General features: G+C 48.4%; 1 protein-coding gene across 1 annotated transcript in view; it reads right to left on the bottom strand.

The window, feature by feature from the left end:
* Positions 1-15,761, bottom strand: part of LOC150056656 (inactive ADP-ribosyltransferase ARH2) — a 30,917-nt gene that overhangs the window by 13,940 nt on the left and 1,216 nt on the right. The window contains exons 2-4 of the mRNA XM_090341848.1: positions 8,653-8,817; positions 4,978-5,103; positions 2,793-2,933 (exon numbers count right to left, since the gene is read on the bottom strand). Of these exons, the coding sequence (XP_090197974.1) occupies positions 2,793-2,933; positions 4,978-5,103; positions 8,653-8,817 (432 nt within the window). The remainder of the gene's footprint in view (positions 1-2,792; positions 2,934-4,977; positions 5,104-8,652; positions 8,818-15,761) is intronic.

The following is a 15,761-nucleotide window of genomic DNA, read 5'->3' as shown; positions in this document are numbered from 1 at the left end:
AATAGAAAGCCCACAGAATGAGCAAAGATCTTCACTAACCATACAACAGACAAAGGCCTCATATTCAAAATATATCTACAGTTAAAAAAATGAATCTCTCCAAAACAAATCTTCAAAGAAACAACCATTCCATTAAAAGATGGGCTAAAGACTTAAAGAGGGACTTCTCTGAAGAGGAAGTAAAAGAAACGAAAATCAAAACAACTTTGGGATTTCACCTTACTGCAGTTAGAACGGTCATGATCAAGAAATCCAATAACAACAGATGCTGCTGAGGATGTGGCCAGGAGGGATCACTACTACACTGTAGGTGGGAGTTTAAACTCGTTCAGCCACTATGGAAAGTGGTATGGGATTCCTCAAAAGACTAAACATAGAGCTTCCCTATGACCCAGCAATTCCACTCCTTGGCATTTACCCTATCGTCCAGAAACAAGAACATACTAAAGCCACTAGCACAATGATGTTCTTGCAGCACTATTTTACCATAGCAAAGATATGGAACCAACCCAGATGCCCATCAGTTGATGAGTGGATCAACAAGTTGTGGAATTTGTGCACAATGGAATTCTATGCTGCCATCAGAAAGAATGACATCGCCCCATTTGCAAGGAAATGGAAAGACTTGGAAAAATCATATTAAGTGAAGTAAGCCAGACCCAAAGGACCATAGACTCAATAGTTTCCCTCATTTGTAATAATTAGTACGCATTTAGGACTCTCCTAGCAGAGGATTACAATAACTCAAAACCTAGGTACATAAGGTCATACAGGATGAAACTAAATGAAGGATCTCTAGGATATGGAAACAAGAGCTTTATCTTGTGTGATTGTTGTTCTTAATGTACTACGTTATTTCTTTTCTCTTTTTTTACGCTTTGGTTAATCTCATATTGTTACTGTATCTGACTGTGTTACCTGGTATATTGTATTTCCATTAATTTGTTTATTTGAAATAAGAAAGGAAAGGGGGGGAAACAAGATGATTGGGAGGGGTTGGAGGAGGGAAATGGAGACAAAAACACAAGAAGGAGTATCAGTGTGTGAGAAGTAATGCATCTACGACTTGACGAATGTAACTAATCTCTCTATGCATTACCCCGAAAATAAAAAATAAAATTTTAAAAATAATAAAATGGTTTCTTTGGAATATCACCTCCTTGTACCCATTCCCAAATCCCCCAAATCATCTGGAGTGAACTCTCTCTTCCTTTGCTCATGACTAAGGCACATGGCTATCTTTCAGAGGACACTGTTTTATGTTGGTGGTGGTGATGGTTGAGGTGCGTGTGTGTGTGTGCGCGTGTGTGTGCCTGCGTGTGTGTGTGTGTGCGTGTGCGTGTGCGTGCGTGCGTGTGTGTGCGCGCGCGTGTGCCTGCGTGTGTGTGTGCGTGTGCGTGCGCGTGTGCGCGTGTGTGTGCGTGCATGTGTGTGTGCGTGCATGTGTGTGTGCGTGCGTGTGTGCATGCGTGCGTGTGTGTGTGTGTGTGTGTGTGTGTGTGTGTGTGTGTGTGTGTTTGAACTCAGGGCCTCGCACTTGCCTAAAAAAGAATTCTACTGCTTCAGCCACACTTTTGAAAATTTTTCACAGAGAAGTTTCCTCTGTCTAGGCCAGCCCTAAACAGCCCTCCTGCTCCTCCTCCTCTTGAGAAGGTGGGATTACAGACGTGCAGCTCCAGGCCGAGCTGGAGAATGCTGAAGACAGCTGCTTTGAGCTCCAGGGAAACAAGAATGAACAAAACTAGGTTCCACCTCTTATGTCCTGCCACTGGGGTCACTGGTCAGCAGGTTGAGGGAGGGATGGCCTATTGTTCAAAGGAGTAAAACTGGGCCCTGAGAAGCCATTTTCTTAGGCAAAGCAGATGCAGGTGTGTGTGTCCTTGATGAACTTTCAGAATCCCAGTCCCCTCCCCAGCGCTGTGGAGTGTGACCTTGGGCTCTTATCTCTGCCTCAGTAGCCTCACGGTGTTTGGGCTTCACTTCCTCCCCTCCTTGGCCACGACCCCTGGATGACTTGTTCTGGAGTGTCACAGGCCACAGAGCTGCCCACACAGAGCCTTTTGAGGGCCTGGGAGTGATCTCCCAGAGGACTTAGTTATGGAGCATCGGGTACGGTGTCCTGGTCCAGCCCCTCATCCCGAGTCCAGCGGTTGGCAGCATCTGGAGCAGGGGCAGCTAGGGCACGCCCGAATCACTGTAATGGCAGCAGCCCCAGCGAGCAGCTTCTGAATGATAGGCCATTAGCATGTCACTCGCGTCCAGTGACAAGCTTCCCATTAACTGGCTGATGGAAACCGGGGGTCCATGCCCTCAGGAGGCACAGACTTCTGGGACTCGGTGGCCTGGGGACGCATTGTCCAGGTCAGCGTAGGCCAGACGCACTGGTCCTGACTTCCTCTGTGGGAATGTGTCCCTTCTCTACTGCACTAGATGCCTGTGACAGCATGGGAATCTAAGTACGGCCTAAGTCCAACATGCAGCTAGCCAGAGACAAAGGATGGAGGGGTATGGGAGTCTGCAGAGACCATGGGGCTCTGGGGGGAAGTTTCTGCCTCTCTGTGCACCCGGTACTCCCCTAATCAGTGTTTGCCCTCTGCTACGTAAGAACCTTCCATCTCCATGGGGTTCACTCCATTTAAACCAACCAAGGGGGTTCTCCATGGTTTGCCTCTGGGCATAGCCTGTAGGGAGAGTAGAGCTGAGCTTCATCTGAGCAAGTGCACTTGGGTGTGAGCTGAGAGCAGCTTCTTTCCCATGCAGGAGTTTGGAGGAAGCTGAAGACGCAGGCTCACCTGCCATGTGCCGAATGGTCTTCTTACAGTACTCCTCGGCCAGGGGCACCGTCCGCAGCATCTCTCTCCCCCACTGTACAAGTGGTTTTCCTTGGACTGCGTAAGAGGCAAACAGAGCAGTGCACAGGGAGCCAAGGAACCCTAGGAGGCAGCAAGAGGGACAGCTCTGTCACTGACCTTTCTCAGCAAGGGGGACGGCTCTGTCACTGGCCTTTCTCAGCAAGGGGGACGGCTCTGTCACCTGGCCCTTCTCAGCCCTGATCAGAACACACCAGGCTCCTGTGCTCTGACTCTGGCCTTGGGTACTCTGGCAGGGAGAGCCCCACCTTTCCAGGCCCACTGAGGGAGTCAAGAGCAGTAAGCAGGGGAGGATCCAGCATTGCCCAGCCACAGGGAAGGGATACTCAGAATGGCTGCTTTTTAACCAGTGGCGACAGGGAACCCTTCCAGAGCTCAGTTCCGTGCTGCCACGGCAGGACAAGGGAAAGGCCCTGGGTCTGGTCCTGGGCTCTGACCACGTGCACCTCTGGCCTCCCTTCATGGGCCTCACCCTAACACCCTTGGGGAAATAGTTGCTGTCACCAGAATCATGACACTTAGCTTGGGACACCGCTTACTGACAGAGTGCTTGTGTAGTGCCTCAAAGGGGAAAAGTGTGTTAGTTAACTAACAAAAATTGTAATACAAGATACCAAAGGTGATTGACTATATAAAACTAAGCCCCTAAAATATTTTTGGTCCTTTCCTAGAAATGTGTGAATCATTCAGCTATTAAGCATATGAACGAATCTTTCACAAATAACAGTAGCAAATACATTTTAGCATGCCTTAGAAATTCAGCCTCGAGACCCAGGTCCCCACATGCCTTCCATTGATTTCAAGAGCTTGGCCTTTTCGGCTTGGATTTTGAACTTAGAGTCTGCTGTGGTTGAAGCGGTGAGAAGTAAGCGCCACGTCTGCCCCTTCTTGACAGCACTGCAGCACTCTGCGCTCGCTGCCTCTGAGGCCTTCCTTCCCAGGCGGGGGCCAGTGGGCCAGCACAAGGGGTACCTGCTCAGCCAGCCAGCTCCACTGCTAACCGAGGGGTGCATCTGTACTCAGATGCTCTCCAGGAGGCCCTTTTGCCTCCGAGTGAACATTTGTCAGAAAGACAACAGCCCTGAAGGCTGTGTGTGAAGCTGCTGGCACCAAGTCCACTGGCCCTGCCTGACGTCCTGGCTGCGTATGCTTGGTGGGGTCTGAGTTTTGTTTTTGTTTTCACATGTCTTCATCACCCTCTGGGGCCCGAGTCCTGGGGTTCGGCGCAGCCTGTGCTGTCAAGGTGCTCCCCTGGACGGTGTGGTGGTGGCCACGGTGCAGAGCAGGCAGTAGCCTGTACCTGTACTTGTCAGCCCAGGCCATGCTCACATAGACCAGAAACTGGGTGTGACAGCTGTCAACCCCAACACCTCACCATCCAGGACACGAGGATTGGCTGAGCTCTCTGCAGTCCTGCCAAAGTGGGACCAGAGCTGCCGCTACTGGACAGCATGGCATCCACCTAATCCTCAGTGACCCCTGAGTCTGGCTTCACCACGAGCCCATGCCTTTCTTTTCTTTTGTTTCTGACATGAACAACTAGAACCAAGGAAAACTCATCTGCTTGCACAACTGCACAATTTCTTCAGCGTCACACCACCGATAATGCCAAGCTTTCTGTTAGGAGGAAGTCAGACACATTAAGCAAAGCTCAAGATAAGAGATGGGCAGTTTAAAAAGTAGATGTGATAGCCCGCACGGTGGCTCACCCCTGTAATCCTAGCTACTCAGGAGGCTGAGATCTGAGGATCAAGGTTCAAAGCCAGCCCAGGCCCAAAAGGACCTGAGACTCTTATCTACAATTAACCTCTAGAAAATGGGAAGTGGGGCTTGGCTCAAGGGTAGGGTTGTAGTCTTGAGCTGAAGATGTCAGGGACAGCACCCAGGCCCAAGGGTAGAGCGGCAGCCTTAAGCTGAAGAGCTCAGGGTCAGCGCCTAGGCTGAGTTCAGCCCCATGACCCTCCCCACCTTAGAAAAAAAAAGTAGACCTGATGGCCTGAGAAGTCTAGTCCTGTGTCAGAAGCCAGAATCACCCAGAAGCAGCAGCAAGCTTAGATCAATTTTGTTCTTGTTCATGTGGGGCAACACCTGTCCTGGGCCATCTTACCTGTGGGATGGTTGTGAGTCATTCTGCCACACTCAATGCTGACTTCAATAAGGGTCTCCAGCCGCTCTGGCTTCCAGTACCTCATACCAATGCACATTGCTTTAGTAGACGCTCCAAATCCCGAGCCTAAGTGGAAGATGAACACGTGATATTAGACTCCAGTAATCTCACGTCCAGCACAATTTCCAAGTACAAAAATATATACAGTACAAGGGAGGGGGTGATACTGTTCAAAAAGAAATGTACTCTTTACTGACTTATGTAACCATAACCCTCTATTCATCACCTTTATAATAACAATTCAATTTTTAAAAATCATATGCATGAATAGGTTCACCAGAATGTTAATGAAACCATGAACCACAACAGTCAAGCCATTCCAATGCCTAATGAGGGAAGAGAGAGTTAATAGGTCAGGTTTTTAAGAATGTCAGAAAGGTTTTCAGCTACCAAAAGCAGAGTTTTTAGAGACTAGGGACAAGCTCAAAATGTTCTTCTAATTGAGAAAAAATGTAAAAGACAGTTGCATATATGGCATTTTCTCAATTTTATATGCCTATTCTTTTTAAAGTTATTTTTGTATTGTACTTGACAGACACTTATAACTTAAGCTATAACTGATGTACAATCAGCAGCGTGTGTTTAAAGAGTGGACTTGATAATACATGTGTATGTGGACTGGGAAGGGGACTCAGAGAAATAGGTCTGCACCCCAAGCCTTTTGCAGCTGCTGCATACATGCTTTGAAGGCTAGGAGACTGAATTTTCTGGACTCTTCATAAACAACTCTCTCTTCAGAACAACTCTCAGTTCACCTAGCTCTGCTACTCAGTCTAATTAGCTTAACTATCCCAGCCACCTATTGAGATGGGAGTCTCAGGAACTTTTATGTTCAGGCTAGCCTTGATCCCTTCATCATTACCTCCCCCAAATAGTAGATTTACAGGCTTCAAACACTGTACCAAGCTTCCTTTCTTCTTCCTTTTCTTGTGTTGAGATATGGGGTCTTGCTATGTTGCTAGGCTGGTCTTGAGCTCATGTCCTCCAGTTATCCTCCTGCCTGTGCCCAGCTGCTTATTTTCCTTTTAGTTTCTGTAAACACTACAGTGGACTTATGCAAAAACCATTTGTTTTATTACTAAAAATCAGAATACTTGCCATTGCGCACCAGGGGCTGATATCTATAATCCTAGCTACCCAGGAGGCTGAGGAATCATGGTTCAAAGCCAGCCTGGGGAAGAAAGTCGGTGAGATTCTTATCTACACCTAACCACAAAAGGAAAGACATAGAGCTGTGGTTCATGTGGTAGATGTTAGCTTTGAACACAAAAGCTAAAGGTCCAGCCCCAGGTTCAAGCCCGAGGATGCGCAAAAAAAATCAGAATAATTAATTCAAAGATTATGATAACAACTGTTTTGGGGAATTTTTGTGGAGTCTGTTAGATTGATGCGTTTTATGATTATAATCAATCTGGTGTCATCGACTAGAGGCCATTTTTTGTGGTTGTTTAGCTTTTTCAGTGCTCAAGATTGAACCCAAGGCCTTATTCATTTTAGGCAAGCAAGTGCTTTGCCACTGAGCCTCCATGCCCTGCATGGAGCACCACAAGGACAGAGAGAAATTCCATGCTTGCCCCTGGCAAGGACTTGGCATAAATGATTGACTTAATGACTGAGGATAGCACAAGTCACTAAGCCTGGACCAGATCACTGGACTGATCTCTGCACGACCAAGTTTTTAAAAAGGAAAAGCTCCAAAATAGTTAAATTACAGAATAGAAGACATTCAGATCAAGAATTAAGAAATACTTGGAGTAACCAAGAAGAATGTGGATCGGGAGCTGTCCTCTGTGTCCAAGCTGGCGCTCCTGTGTGGGTGAGTACTTAAGACAGTGATTGGCGTAACGTGTCAAGTGACTGCAAACTTAACAGAGACACGATACAACACAATACTCATGCCAAGACCAGCTTCCAGGGTTTCTGACACTGAGAAAGCAAAATATAGAGAGCCAAAACGTATGGAGTCACAGTCAGCAAAGAGGGAAAAGGCAGAAGTAGCTGGTGCAATTGCCCAGCATGACAGAACTTGACTGTTCTATGTAGGGTGGAGAGAGGTGGTTACTAACCTATGTAAAAAGGAAAAAAGTCAGTGAACTGTTCACTCTTCTAGAGCAGGATCACAGTTTAAGTTAGAGGCCATGGAATCTGTCTCTAAACTCTATGCTGGGACAGCTTAGATTGAGATGCCTGCCAACACCCTCACCACCAGTGCAGTGAGCTCTGGAAGAGAGTGGACCCTTGGCAGGGAGCTGACTTTATCAGTGAATTGATAGTGAATTGATCCACAGCCTGAGGGGCTACTGGAAAGTAGTGGGTTTTGCGGGAGGGGAGGCCTAAGGAGAGGAAATATGTTACTGGGATATAGTCTCAGAGGACATGTTTTGTCCCCAGCCCTTTCCCCCCTCTGCTCTTCTCTGCTCCCAGGAGATGAGCAGCTTACTCTATCACACTCCCCCCGCCATGAACGGACCAACTCAAGGCCATGAATGGACCAACTCTCTCACTGTGCACGTTGCATCCAAAAACACAGCTGGGAGGGAGCCAGATGCACCTGCTGGCATCTTGCAATAATGAAATAGTTTGGGGAATAATGATTTACCAACTATAGTAAGGGGCTTTCCTCAACTCAACGTACAAATCTATGTCATTTTTAACCATAGCTGTACAGTATGCCAGTGAGTGATGTTCCAAGTTCCACTGAGAACACTAAGATGCCCCCAGTGTTTTCAAGACACACACCTCTGTTCATTTGCTTTAGCGTGGCATCCTCATCGGGACTTAGATAGATCCTCCATACTGCCAGATAACTACCATACCTCCCTCGTACGAGGTGGTGCCATCTTTGCCCAGTCCACTAGAAGCTCCTAAACTTCTTCCTATGACAGAGGCGAAGACCCGATGGCCCTCCAATTGGTAGCCAGTCTACCCATGCTCAAACATCCCCTCTTGGCGGTGAGAAGCCTACGCCTGCTCAAACTGTGCCCTTGGCAGCCCTGCCCCTTGCAACACTGCCCTCTGGCCTGCCTACCTACCAGGGCTGCTGGAGTAGCTGTCCTCACCCTATCTGGGCCCTGCTACTGTCTCAGAGCGTGCCCTTCATTTTGGGCTTTCTCCCAGGTGGAGGCAACTTGGTCTACAGAAGCCAAGTCGAGGTTCCCAGTGTCCTGGCAGAGCTTTGGGGAGGGGATCCCACAGCAGAGGGGCTGAAAACTGTGCCAAAAGCTCAGCTTAGGAGCCCTGTTCTCCCTTCTGGGTAGAGGCAGGGCCCAGAACACAGAAAGCTACTAAGCAGCAGGGGCTGTGGATGCCTCCATGCCACTCCCACAAACACAAAAGCAGCATCATGGAGAGGTGAAGACAGATGGCACAAATTCTTACCAAAATGCAAACGTTAAGGGAATGCAGTGAAAACAAATCCTTAGAAATGGATAACAGACTCCAACCGGGGAAGCCCTGAATGGCGCCACGTGTTCAGAGTCCTTCCAACACCCTCCCGCATGGCCAGGGAGGGCCAGCCAGGGGCCCTCATCCAGCATCTTGGGGACACTGGTGAGCAGGTGGACAAACCATGGGGTCCTTAATAATACTTCTGCAGAAAAGACGGGGTTCTCTGACCCTTTTCACTGAAGGGTGTATGCCAGGCCAGGAGGTAGTTATCAGGCTTCAGCTGAGAACAGCCCTCCACAGTAGCTGGATCTGGCCGATATTCTGGGAGCTTTTCCACTGTTTCCACATAGCACTTCACCATCTCACGGTATAGGTCATCCAGGCACCAGTAGTCTAGGAAGAAAGGGTAGGAGAGATGTCAGCACAGACCGTGATGTCAGGGTCCGGTGGGATGATGGGCTCTGGTCGGCAGTTGGGGAAGTGGACCCATCACATACCTGCTGCCTGGAGGTATTTCATGCACAGTTTGCTGCACGTCTCCTTCTAATCCCAGACTTCATAGATGTTTGTTTGTTATATCTATACATTCTCACTTTACCTCAGAATCCTAACAAAACCTGTCAGCCTCATTTTCTGTGTGAGAATAAATGGAGCCAAACATTTATCTGTTTCTGGGCTCACAGAGCAAACATGGTTCCTGCAACAGAGTCTGACTCTGGCCTGGAGCCAGCTCTCGTCTCATCCCAGGAGAAACCCATGTGGCCACTATTGTCAAACCGTGTCTGGGAACAAGTATGGGATCAAGCCCCAAACAGATCATGGAGCAAAAAGGGCATAAAGAGCCAGCCCCTATCTGACACCCACCGGGGCCAGCCCTGGGTGCATCTCAGATGTCCAAGTGCAAATCTCTCCACAGCAAAGTTTGTCATTTTATTCCAGATAAGGCTCATACTATGGTGTCTTGTCTATGGCCAGCATTGAGAGATTTTGCATGGAGCTAGACTACGGCTTGAAGAACGTGAGACAAGCCTCCCAGCACTAGAATCCAAGATGTCTGGCGATGGCTGTAGAGGTCTTATACCTAGGAGGTCGGTGAGAGGCTGCCTGTACTCTTTTCCACAGCCACCAACACACTATGCTATGCAAAAGCTATTCTAATGGAGGGGAGACACCATGGCACCCTTTTCCTTGGTGGTGGCACCCCAGGTTTGGAGTGGCCGGAGGGGAGGTGGGAGGTGGTGAGGACAGAAGGCCACTTGCTTCAGAGAAGTAGGACAGGAAAATTCAGAGTTCACATTGTGACTTGGCCAGAGCCCAGCTCAGGCCCCATGCTTCCCTGTGCACACCCCTGAGTAGAAGGCCTGGCAAGTACTTAATAGCCAAAGCCCCACCCTTGCTGTGAAACATGGAGAGTTCTTCCCCAGCAAACCTGCAGAACCCTCTGGGGCACTGAGGCAGCCCTGGGGCCTCTTTCTTGGACTACTGCATACCTACTGTGTAGGAGCAAGAGAGAGGAAGGGGCAGGCAGGGATTGCTCAGGAGGAATGAGTGTTGTACATTCCTAGGGGAATGCCGCGGATATCATTGCAGGACCAAAGGGAGCCGTGTGCACCCTGGGCCCACAGGCTCTGGCCAGGGGTCTGGCAGTCACCCTTCTGTGCTGTCTGTTATAGCCCTTACTTCCCTCCATCCTGGCCAGCCAGACAGACACCTTCTGAATCCTCTACAACTTTTATTCTAGGATTAGATACTATGAAACCTCACATTTAACTGATAATTGGAAGTTTTTATTAAAACAAAATGGAAACAAATCCCGTGTCTCCAGGTTAGAATGTGAACTGGAAAAGAGTTAGAATATAACTGGAAAGTTGAAAGGTTTTCAATGGCTTCCAGTTCTTGGGCTGCTGTGGTGCAGCTGCTAGTCTCATTAGAAAGATGTATCTGTTAAGAAAACTACCCAATGGTTCCCAACTTACGTTGACATAAAGGAAAAGCAAGCCATGCAGCATCGTTCATGCCTGTAGCCACAGCATGGGAGGTAGAGGCCGAGGTAGAAACTGAGGATCAAGGGAAGCTTGGGCAAAAGACTCTATGTTAACAAACTGGACATGGAACTGAACTCTGTCATTTGGCCACACCCAGGCCGTGGGTAGGGATCGTAGTCTGAGGACCTCTCTGGCAAACTGAGAGGCCCCACCTGAAACCTAACTAAAGCAGAAAGGAAGGAGGACATGCCTGTCGGCTGTCACACATGTCCCGTGTGTTTCCGGTCCTGTGTCCTGGGTATTACATGACTGTCCCTGGCTGCAACGTGCTCTCTGTCACGGACCACACGGCCAGGGAACAAGGGGTGACAGACTCTGAGGGTGCTCGCTCAAATGTGCTACGCGTAGCTTGTCCAATTCTGCCTGTCTTGGGAGAACAGGCAAAGGACCACCGTACCCTGCAACTGGTAAAATGTTGACATGGCCACACTGACGTGAAGAAGTCAGGACACTGCAGAGAAGTGTGGGGTGAGACTGGGCTCCCAGCTATGCTGTCACTCCATGTGACAGTGTGGTATTCGGCACATTATGTCACCTCACCTGTAGAGTGGCAACTGAGGGCGCCCTTCAGGGGTGTGAGAACATACCCCTGGGGTGGCAGCAGACCAGGCCCTGGGCACCCCATAAGTCACATGGCTGCAAGACCTCCTGCAATGAGTTCCAATCATGGAAGGAAAAAAAGCAACAACTCGCTCACACCTGCAGCAAATGTACTTCCTTTGTAAAAGTGTTCCAAATCCTATGAAGTACACATACTTCACTTTGAATGGTATCACCCAGAGCCCACCTGTGCCCGGCACACTCCGGGGTAGCCACAGAGCCAGACACATGGCCAGGACTGGCTCCTGACACCTGATGGAGTGCTGCAGATGAGCACAGCAAGGCAAGCAAGGCCAGCAAGGCCCTGCGTGTGGCTGTGTATTGGTGAACACAAGTGTTAAAACAACAGGAGGCAAACTTCATGAGTAGCACCTGCTTGAGGCTGTAACAAAGTCGCTGTGTCTCAAAAGCCATGTCTCTAACAGGCTATCATCAAGGGTGAAAGAATGCATTACAGCTCTGGACTGGTGGAATATTATTTTATGATCGTTGATCATAAAGGATCCTGTGTGCCCCCCAAATTCAGCAGCAGTGAATATTTGGACTTCATAATTATGTAGCATAAAGATGTTTCACTACCAGACACATGTTATCAGTTGATGACATTCTTACACAGTGATGGCAGGATCAGAAAATAACTTGGATTTTATGAGTCGGACAGATGCTTCACTGCTTTGCACAAGCTGTGAGACCTTATCTTATCGACATGCTTCAGCTTGCTAGTTATTTAGGGACATGGCGTTGATGGCATTCTTATACAATGACTGCAGCCCTAAACTGAGCATGTGCTCAGCAGACAAATGGAATGGTGAAGTAATGCAGAAGTGAAACCCACTGGCTGTAATAGCTGCCCTCAAACCTTCACTTTGCAAATGCGGGACTAATAACATCTACAGGATCTTAAAGGGCACAACAGGTACATATACTACACAATGTACATCTGTGTCTCTGAAATTCACATACAACTTTGGTTATCCTAAAACTAATCTACTCCTTACTGAACAATTTCTCCCTATATCCAATTCATTTTGCAGCATTTTCTTGAAAACATTCATGTAAAAGCAAGGTGAAGCTGAGTCATCTGACAGATATTTCAACCGTGTGTGTGTGTGTGTGTGTGTGTGTGTGTGTGTGTGTGTGCGTGCATGTATGTACACACACGCGTGCCAGACCCTGGGCTTGAATTCAGGGCCTGAATACTTCCTCTGAGCTTTTGTTGCTCAAGGGTGGAACGCTATCATTTAAGCCATAGCTCCACTTCTGGCTATTCTGGTGGTCAGTTGGAGATTAAGAATTTTACAGACTTTCTTGCTGGGCTTGGTTTTGAATCACGACCCTCAGATCTCAGCCGCCTGAGTAGGTAGGATTATAGGTGTAAGCCACTGAAACCTGGCTCAACCTTAATTCTTCAGAAACCAGACTCAATCCCCAAACCTTATCCTAATGGGAAATTAAGATTCCAATTATAATGGAAATCATAATTGTGTAATTTCAAGCTAGCTTGAATATCTATCTGAAAAAGAATATAAAGGGGCCGGGAGTTTGGCCTAGTGGTAGAGTGCTTGCCTAGCATGCACGAAGACCCAGGTACAATTCCTTGGTACCCCACATACACAGCAAAAGGCCGGAAGTGGTGCTGAGGCTCAAGTGGTAGAGTGCTAGCCTTGAGAAAGTCCAAGGACAGTGCTCAAGCCCTGAGCCCAAGCCAGGACTGGCCAAAAAAAAAAAAGAATATAAAATATAAATGATTATAAAATACTCTTTTAAGATCAACTCAAAAAGCCTCAATCTCTTGCAGAATGTATCTATGTCTGCTCCCTGCTCCCACCACCACGGCTGCAAACGCACAGTTCGCCTGGGATTCACTCACAGAAGCTGTGTACTGGCTTAGCTGACACTCCCTAAGTGCATATTGCCGTGTAGAAGCTGAATCTTACTTCTCTGCAAAGCAATACTGTTCCATAAAGATCACAGGAGAAACACGACCTGCTGCCTGTGCAATGCGCTGAGAGACACCAGTGCATATTAAATCGCCACTTTCAGCAGCGGCATCAGGTAACACCGGCTCTTAGATGCACCACCTTCAGGGCTTCTGTGCTGAGAACAGCCATGCACCATATGCTTCCCTACAACGCACTGAGCAAAGTACTTTGTGGACCCTACCTGTGGTGAGGGCCTCAGCTGTTGCCATGTGCATGATGGTATTGTCACTCACTGGCCATTTTCCAGGTGAGAGCACAAGGTGGTCAAGTCCCCCAATCTTCTGCAGCTCCTCTTGGATGGAGCCTAGAGAACTGTTCTCCCTGCAGACGTTTCCATAGCCAAGGGCGTCGCCCACGCTCCCCAGCAGCATCGCAGCCTTGAACTTCTCCATCTTCTCTCTGGCTGCCTTTGTCCTTCCCCAGCCGCCCTCAGTCCGTCCTGCAGACACTTGTCATTGTAGCCAACACCCTCCAAATGGCCAGACACTTCTTTCCTGCTTTGACAGGCACCAATGAAAAAGGCTCCAAGCTCACCACGTGGGAGGTGTCTGGAGAGCCCTGGCTCCCAGCAAAGGAGTGCACTGGCATCAAGCTCTGTTCAGAGGAGCTTGGAGTGGTGGAGGTCTGAGGGCACACGCCCCGCTGTGGGCCAGAAATGAAGCCCTGGCTCTGCCTTCTGAGGGCACATGCGCCCCTGTGGGCCAGCAGTGCAGGAAACCTGAGAGGACAGAGTAGTGCGTTGGCAGAGCCACTCCACAGCCTTTCCCAGGCTGCTCTCTCCATGGCTTTGCCCTTCCTAGTACTGTCACATCACACATTGCACCATCTTGCTATCTCTAGTGAATAATTATTAGAAAAATCTAATACAGTGTGTGTGGCCTTTTGTGTCTGGCTGCTTTCAGCACAAGTGACGAGTCATCTGGAGCTCTAACTTTCAGGAAATGTTTCTGTGACTCTAATGCTATGAGGGCTCAGTGGTGGAGCATCTATCTAGCATGAATAAGGCACTTGGTACATCCAGGCTCCAGGACTATGGAAAAAAATCAAATCATCTTGACGGGAAACTTAGAATGTGCAGTATAAAGGGAGAAAAGTATAATATTTTCTCACTATTAAATGTCTAACAAGAAGCTCTATCTACAAAGTGGTGAAGTGTCTCAGCAGATGCAGTGCCAGTGTGGAATCTGGCTGTGCCACCAAGAGCTTCACACGTCTTCACAGATGGCTATGGTAACCAGTGATCAGATAAAGCAAGGTGGGGCAGAATGTATAAAGCTAGGAGTCCTGGCTGGAAATTTTCAGTATATAGCAACACAGCAAGACACCCTTGAGCAAACACATTAGACTGAGATTCTGGAGTGTTCTGTGAGACAGAACAATTCCCAGATCTGAAACCAACAGTCCTTCAAAACCAGGTGGTATGCAGGTCCTGCCCACACAGGAGAGCCCACACAGAAGCAGCCCACAGAACAACAGGACAACAGTCTGTGGCTGACTTCCTGACTCTCGGGCTGCTGGGGAGCATCTGCACTACTCAGCCACACTTCCAAGAGCTAGAGAAGGCTCACTACTTTGTTCATCAAGTACTAGCACACCCAACTTTGGGCGTAGAATGGCAGATACAGCAAAATCCACAACAAAAGACAAGTTCACTCTAACCCCATTCATGAAGCCTAAGCACTCTACCACTTTAAGCCACAGTGCCACTTCTGGTTTTCTGGTAGTTAAATGGAAGTAAGAGTCTCCTGGACTTTTGTGCACGGGCTGGCTTTGAAACACAATCCTCAGATCTCAGCCTCCCGATAGCTAGGTCTACAGGCCTGAGCCACCAGCATCTGACTTGTGTCTTTTAAACCTATTATGTTTAGTTGATTTGTTTTCAATCTATCTGTAACTGTATTAGTGCATTCTAGTGCGTGCCTCCCGTAGACCCCTCCATAAAGTCTGTGTTCTCTATGACCTGCAATTTCTCCCTTGGAACAACCTTGTTCAACACGTGATCTGATATTGAGAAAGAGCCCTCAATGACGGGCACTGCCTGCTTACGTGACTGAGTGGCTTGCTCCCTCTCCCTCGCTGCTACTCAGGAAGCTTTCTCTAAGGACAAGGAGTAGGGACCAACCTGGCAGCCAGGGTAGGGTGTCTTGTGCAACACAGAATAAAGGACATCACAACACCAGGGAAAATAATGTATTTTATTTAGTGCTGAAGTCCTCAGCATCTTTATAGCATGCATGATTCAAATGTAGAGAAGAAAGCATGATTCTTTCAAGAGGCTTTGCCAATTACCAATATTCAGAATCTACTGACAATATCACATAATTATAAATATTAAAACAAATGCTCTCTGCAGCAGAGCTTAAAGGACACACAGCAGAGCTGAGGAAGATCACACAACTTGTCCTCCCAGCACCACTGGTCATGTCCTTTCACGGTAAGGGGCCAGTTCTTCAGAGTCCGGGCTGTCTCCAATCCTCCACCCACTGTGGAATTTCTCCTTCCGTGTCACCGATGAACTGGGCTGCAGGTCATGCGTATCTCAGAGCTGTTTCCTAACAGCAGGTGGGGCACGTTCCCTTCTCAGAGGCCACCCTGAGCGTCCTTGCTGTGTACAGGCACTGAGATCACCCACCCTGCTCCAGGTGTGTGGCAGGGAGGGCAGCAGCAAGGCACACTGTGATGCCAAGTCCTGGCAAATGTGAGGTAGGGT

The sequence above is a fragment of the Megascapheus bottae genome, chromosome 11 (genome assembly GCF_031878675.1).
Source record: "Megascapheus bottae isolate mThoBot1 chromosome 11, mThoBot2.hap1, whole genome shotgun sequence".
NCBI classification, from domain to species: Eukaryota; Metazoa; Chordata; class Mammalia; order Rodentia; family Geomyidae; genus Megascapheus; species Megascapheus bottae.
Note: the sequence above shows the minus strand (reverse complement) of the source record. Positions and strands in the feature narration are given on the sequence as shown.